The 7154-nt window shown below is 49.2% G+C and overlaps 1 protein-coding gene across 1 annotated transcript in view; it reads left to right on the top strand.

Moving 5' to 3' along the window:
* Positions 1 to 7154, top strand: part of LOC109973456 (uncharacterized) — a 23029-nt gene that overhangs the window by 6555 nt on the left and 9320 nt on the right. The window contains exons 2-7 of the mRNA XM_020623075.1: positions 22 to 855; positions 2827 to 2888; positions 4844 to 4948; positions 5251 to 5388; positions 5711 to 5835; positions 6330 to 6498. Coding sequence (XP_020478731.1) covers positions 22 to 855; positions 2827 to 2888; positions 4844 to 4948; positions 5251 to 5388; positions 5711 to 5835; positions 6330 to 6498 — 1433 coding nt within the window. The remainder of the gene's footprint in view (positions 1 to 21; positions 856 to 2826; positions 2889 to 4843; positions 4949 to 5250; positions 5389 to 5710; positions 5836 to 6329; positions 6499 to 7154) is intronic.

Genomic DNA, 7154 nt, shown 5'->3' with positions numbered 1-7154 from the left:
CCCTCGGTGCTCCTGTCACAGCGTCCTGGCCTCAGGAGCCGGTGGCATGGGGCCCGGCGAGGATCCAAGCGAGACCAGTGATGCTTTGCTGGTTCTGGAAGGTCTTGGTTCTGAGGAGGTGGGAAGACTGGAGGAGGGAGGGGACAAGGATAGAGGGAACATGGGGGACCCTGACAAAGGAGGGAGGATAGGTGGAGGGGCTGTGTCCAGAGGGGCGGGGCCTGTGTTTTCTAGTGGAACTTTGAGCGGTCGGATGCGGCAGGTCCACAGACTTGCAGAGGAGGCAGGGGTCTGCACCGATCAGAACTGCCGGTCATCGCTGGCCATCCTGGGGGCCGCGGTGTCCCTTGCACCCTGCGTGGACCCCCATCCCACCATCAGCACCACCCATTGCCTGTATGCCCCTGTTCGCTCTCAGGCCCCACAGGTCTCAGCAGCCCTCAGCGGCCTCCAGGTCTGCACTGATCCCTTCCCATCCTCCAGCCCCCACCCTTGCCCTCACCCACAGCATCAGCACCAGTCCCGCTCCCAGCCTCAGAGCCGCGCCACCACCCCCAAGCTTGGCGTGACCTCGGGGGCAGCTGGCCGGTCTGCCTCCCCCTTGGTGGTCCTGGAGGGGGAGGTGGGAGGTGGCGGAGGAGGGCGGGGGGGGGAGAAGACACCACAGGCAAAGTCGAGAAAAGGAGGGTCCCTGAAGGTCCGGCTCAGCAAGCTGTTCAGAACCAAGAGCTCCAACGGGGGATCAGGGGGGCTTCTGGACAAGAGGCCATCTCTGGCATCATCCACCTCTTCTGGGGGGAGTCTGCTGGATGTGTGGGGGTCCACCTGCAGCAGCATGGAGCAGGACAGCAGCAGGTGAGAGGGGGGACAGCACATTGGGGTCACACCCTGTGTGCATTATTAATATAGTACCCGATTGGTTGATCAGTGAGGATGGTGATCACCGTGACAACTGGAGAAGACTGAAATGTAACAAACATGGGGCGGACAAAATGACAAGAACACCTGATAGCTGACATGGTTAGCTTTGAAAAAGTGATTTTAGCTCATTAAAAGTAAAGAATCAGAAACGAAGTGCAGCAGGGCTGCACTGCAAGCAATGATTGATTAATTTACTTATTCAAGAGGAATTGATTGGTCAACAGTTTTGAGAACTGATCATTTTTCAATTGGAATCTGCCAACGATACTTTGGAGTGCAGCTTCTGCAGTGCAATGATTGGCTGCTTTTGTGAAGGACTGAAACATGGTCTGGATGACAGGTGTGTTACAAGTCTGCACATCATGGGGGCTTTACATAGAGCTGCAGCCAGCAGTCGATTGATTAGCAATACTAATGTTCTCTGTCGGGACGATTTGTTGTCAATGGTCACGGAAACACAATGGTAAACATTGAGTCTGTGGCTGCGGCTCCGGAGGTTGAGCAGGTCATCTCTGAACCAGGGGCTTGGCGGCTCGGTTCCCAGCTCCTCCAGGCCACATGTCAAAGTGTCCTTCAGCAAGACACTGAACCCCTACGTTGCTTCAGTGGCTCTCCGCTGGCACGTGAATGTGTGTGCTAATGGGTGAATGGGCAAATGGGGTGAAAGCTCTGTGTGTGTGTGTGTGCACGCTTCAGTGCATAGATAAGTGCTTCAGGATAAATCCATTTACCATTTATTTAACACATTTCACAGCATGTTACCTGATCATTTAGGTGGGGGCTGTAACTAATGATTATTTTCAGCACATGAATTGATTCTTTCAGCTCGTCTGTAAATGATCAGAGAATATGTGAGAGGTTTTGTCTCGTTTTCTTCCTGAACACATTCAGTTCATCACAACAGGAAGCAGAGAAAAGCCCCAACATCTCACACACGAGAAGTTTTGGTGTTTTGAATTTTCCCACTGTTGGTCAGAAAACATGTCTGTTCCTGTGTCATGATATTTAATGGACTGAACCATCAGGGCACTGATCAGCAGAGGACTTGGCCCAGCTTCCTGTTTGTTCTGCCTGGAGCTGTAGAAAAATAGAAAACCGTTCTACATCTATTGATAAAGGCTAGTAAATAGAAACCGATGCCAAGTATCACTGATTAAACAGTGATTTATTTTATTTATTTATTTATTTTTTGTCCACTAAAACCAGCACTCATCCTCTGGTTTCACTTCCTTTGACTGAGTAGTTGATTAATTATCTGAGTCTTTCATGAAGGTTTTATTTTTTTCTTTGTCCTGTTTTATGGAAGATACACCTGACAGCGCTCACTCCTGTGGGATGTGGTGCTTTAAGGTGGTCCTGTTATTTTGTCCTGCCCCCCCTTTTTATTTTGATAAAGCTGGTCCCAGGTCAGTTAAAAATAAACGGCACAACAAACTTCAGAGGACACCTACACGGCTTTTATTTTTTTTGATGTAGCTGTTGCTATGACATTAAGCATCCTTGCTGCTCAGCAAGTGAGGCGGTGCCATGGCGACAACTGAAACTTCCTGAGTCCAGAACCACTCCAACATTAGTGCTCATCTCCATAGCAATGGGCAAAATTATGATGACCTGTGGGGGTGCGGCCTCCTGGTCAGGTGAGACTGTGATGTCACTGCTCAGTAACAACTCATCTTGTGTCACTCACTGGTAACCATGGAAACAAAAAAAGTGTCATGAACAAAGTTTATTTATACATTCATTAATTTGTTTAATCTGCACAAGTAAGAAGAAAAATGGGGCCAAAACTAACGGTGATTTTTGTTATCGATCCTAGCCCTAATATCTAACGCTTTCACAGTGGAGTTGTGAGGGTGACGACGTAGCTGCTGCACTAACTGATGTTTGTGTGTTTGTCTCCACCAGGCTGCAGGTGTCCAGGCCTCACAGCGCCTTCTCTCCGGTGTCCTTCACTCCTGCTTTCACCGGTAAGTGTTTCCCTTTGTTTCAGGGACACAGCAGCTTCACTTTCTCTTCACTAGGACTCAGACTTTAAAACCAGATTGGCCTTGGAGAGCTGCTGTGGTTGTCGTCCACTGCTGCGGCTGATGTACCTCGTTCTGTTGTTTGAATTGGTATTCAGAATGTTTCTCTGCACATTCCTCTTTCTGACAGACAGGTTTATGTTTTTACTGCCATTTGGATTAAATAATGCAACATGTGACAGATGAGCTTTGGGTCATGACCGAAAGGGCAAGATCCCGGATACAGGCGGCCGAAATGAGCTTCCTCCGCAGGGCGGCTGGGCGCACCCTTAGAGATAGGGTGAGGAGCTCGGTCACCCGGGAGGAGCTCAGAGTAGAACCGCTGCTCCTCCACATCGAGAGGAGCCAGCTGAGGTGGCTCGGGCATCTGTTTCGGATGCCTCTTCGGTGCCTTCCTAGGGAGGTGTTCCGGGCATGTCCCATTGGGAGGAGGCCCTGGGGAAGACCCAGGACATGCTGGAGGGACTATGTCTCTCGGCTGGCCTGGGAACGCCTCAGCATTCCCCAGGAGGAGCTGGAGGAAGTGTCTGGAGAGAGGGAAGTCTGGGCATCTTTGCTTAGACTGCTGCCCCCGCGACCCGGTCCCGGATAAGCGGAGGAAAATGGATGGATGGATGACAGATGAGCTACTGGAACTGAGGAGCCAAAAGTGCCACAAGGTGCAGCATGTTATTATGAAGCAAAGCTGTACCTGGAGACGGGTGACCACATGTGAACCACCTGAGCTCTGATATGCAGTAGAGATCTTAAGCATCAGAAATAAACAACAGTATGTCTGAGGTGTGATGCTGAACAGTCTGCCGACTAACGCTGGCACTAGATGTGTACGAAACGCACTTTGGATCATGAGGTTTGTTTCAGGTAATTATCAACAGCCTCACAAAGGTCAAAGTGCAGAGAGAGTCTTTACACTGAGACGTATCGTGGTCTGTGTGTGGTGGGGGGCGTGAATGTCACACATCGGCAATTCATTCTCGTAAACAGATGAAACAACACAAATCAGCTGTACAGTGACACACCCTAGGACTGGACCGGTGTGTTTAAGGCTGGTTTCTTTGTGTGTGGGTTTCAAACCTCCAGGAACAGTCTCCTAGACCATATTTAGCTTTAACTAACACACACAGGTTTTTGATAAGGACTCTTCACATGTAGCTGCTGAGACATGAGCTGGATGGGTCACCGTTGGCTCTAGGTCTCGGCTTTTAACAGAAGCCCAACGCCGATAACTTTGGTGAGAATCAGCTGCGTTTCCACCGACTCGTGGATGTTACTTACATCACTTAGGCAGAATGAAAATGTTGGATCTGATTTGAAAGTAAAGCTCTGCAGCCTGTTAGTCCACAGTGCTGAGTCAGTATGTGCCAGATCAGCCCAGTACACACCCCTGTTCTCCATGTGCCCCCAGCTGTTGACAATAAAGGCTAAGTCCCAATTCCCTTATTTGATCTTCGCTCAACCCAGTAGTCTTTCCGGCCCACCATCTTGAAGGACATCCCAAAGCTCTTACTCCCGCTGTGAGTAATGAGGAAGCTGCTGGAGGAGCAGTGAGTGAGGACACACGAGAGCATCCTTCACTGAAGTCTTTTCTGAACCGACATGGCCCTTTATCAGAAGTCAGCTGATGATTGGATGCTTCAGATGAAAGGACGTCTCGTGTGTATTAACGCATTTCCTCGGTTCCTCTCCTCACATTGTTTCCTCACAACTTATGTGGGCAGAGCTAAGATGCACGTGGGAAATGTGTTTGCATTAAAGGGAGTTGGGATTTACCCAGAGATTTTCACCACATTTTCTTTCTGCTGCTGTTTCTTCCTGCTGTGGGACTGAACACTAACGTGTCACGTTTCTCTCTAACCGTCTTTTGTGTGTGTGTGTGTGTGTGTTATGTGTGTGTCCAGGTGAGACGGTGTCTCTGGTTGATGTGGATATTTCTCGGAGAGGGGGGAACTCTCTTCACCCCCCGACTCCTCCTCCCCCGCCCAGACGGAGCCTCAGTCTGCTCGGTACTTTGCTACTTCTTCTTTCTCTCTTGGTTTTCACTTGCTTTTAGTTTGTGTGCGTCCTTCTGTCAAGTCCGACTTCACTCATAAAGCCCAGTATGACAAACTACAGACAGACAACACGCTGAGACTGCAGGGAGGTGTACTTAGCCGCACGTACAGTGGTTCCCTTTAGTTACCTTGACTATAGCGGCCAAAATCACGTGATTGAGGTTTCACCAGTGGGATAGAGTGGGAGACGGTGGGTTACGGGGCAGGACGTCGTCACCGTCTCAGGTGTGTTTCTCTGTCCTGTTGCTGTCCAGATGATTTCGGCGGCCCTCCTCAGCAGCAGGGTCCCTTCATGGAGCGCAGTGCGGGGGCGTCCATGCAGTCTCTGCCCCCCCATCCGCTGGCCCTGCCCCCCTCGCTCAGCACCATCCAGCACAGCTTGAGCCTCAATGGTGACTCAAACACACACACACACTCACACAGGTCTTACTGTAATTGTAGGACACAAATGGAACATCGTCACCTTCATGGGAGGGGTTTACTGCAGCACTGCTACAGTGACCTAGTTTGAGACATCTGTTCCTAATAAAATGACCTCTGAACAGTAACAAGGCCCCAGCTCGCTGCCCTGAGGGGCTTGTGCTCCCACTGACAATCACCTGTTACCTGTGTGACCCCAGAGCTCCCCAGTAATCTCACAAAGTTTTTAATAAACACCTTGAATTTTATGTGTCAAACCAGAACAAACACATCTGTGACTTGTGTTTACCACAGGGTTACCAAGGCCGGTCCCTCTGCGTCCCAATGGCCACCACCCCCCGCCGCGACTCGCCCCCCGCTGCCCCCTCGGACGACCGGATGCCAGCAACTTCGCCACTAGCCTCAGAGAGCTGGAGAAGGTGGGGCCTCTTACCTCTACGTGATTAGTTGTACACCGCTGTTATTTTGTATTTTACTTACTTAAACAATAAATTAATATTATGAAAGGATCTTGAACTTCAATTAGAATTTCCAGCTCAGTTTTTCTACCCACGAACCCCTAAATGGACATCGTTAAGTCTTCATGTGGCTGAATTTGTTTTTGTCTGAAAGTCGACAGTCGGCATCTGTTCATGTCTGATTGGTACAAGAACAAGGCAGTATAAATGTTTGTCATGGTGAAATAATGCTCACGGTAGCTCAAACATTCACCTTAGTTTAGTTATTAACATTGTTTTATCCCTCTGATTCTGCCTTTTTACTATTTTGACATTTTATCTCCAATTTCTGACATTTTATTTCGTTGACTTGCCATGACTGGCAGAAATGGGTTTCCATTTATTGGGATGAATTTAGAGAATCTGGAAATGTAGTGAGGGGCTTGGTATGACGGTGTGTGTTGGTGTGTTCCCAGTGCGGCTGGTACTGGGGTCCCATGAACTGGGAGGACGCAGAGATGAAGCTGAAGGGGAAACCAGACGGATCGTTTCTGGTTCGGGACAGTTCGGACCCACGATACATCCTGAGTCTGAGCTTCAGGTCACAGGGAGTCACGCACCACACTCGCATGGAGCACTACAGAGGTAACGTGCGCGCACACACACACACGTCTTTATGCCTTTGTGTGGCCCACGTTCTGTGACTTCTTTGTGACTATAGCTACAATGGTGCAAAACACAAATCTACCATGAGGTGGCAATAGAGAATCAAAATGTCACTTCAGAATTCAGAAAACTCGAAATAAAAAAAATCTTTTTTCTTCTACACGTGTGAGGACCGGAGCCTGTTGCCAAGCAGATTTGGTGAACTGGACCTTCTGTCACAAAGCACCAAGACAATGCATGTTATATCACCAGATTGTAGCAGATCTTTCATAACTGTCCCTTCTTACTTTCCTGGTTAAACCAAACCACAGCATTACAGAGATGGAAGCATGTGGTTTTTAATTTTGCCAATGTAAAGTGTATTGAACCCTTGTGTGGCGTTCACTTTTTGGACCGGAGGTGTGTGCTCCTCCCTGGGTAAAGTGTAGCAGAGGCTGGGGGGGGTCAGTGTGAGGGCCCAGAGATGATAAGAGCCTGGCCAGAGATGTGTGGTACTCCATGGGTGAAGCAGAGTGCAGCATGGCCTGTTTGGGACTTACAAAAATTAATGACCTGTGGTCCTGGTACTCAATATTGGGACTTAGAAAAATTTCTGTTCCCACACAGTGTAATACCAGAGGCATGAAACTCCATTT

Source organism: Monopterus albus, unplaced genomic scaffold (assembly GCF_001952655.1).
Source record: "Monopterus albus unplaced genomic scaffold, M_albus_1.0 scaffold292.1, whole genome shotgun sequence".
NCBI classification, from domain to species: domain Eukaryota; kingdom Metazoa; phylum Chordata; class Actinopteri; order Synbranchiformes; family Synbranchidae; genus Monopterus; species Monopterus albus.
This window is presented reverse-complemented; position numbering and strand designations above follow the sequence as displayed.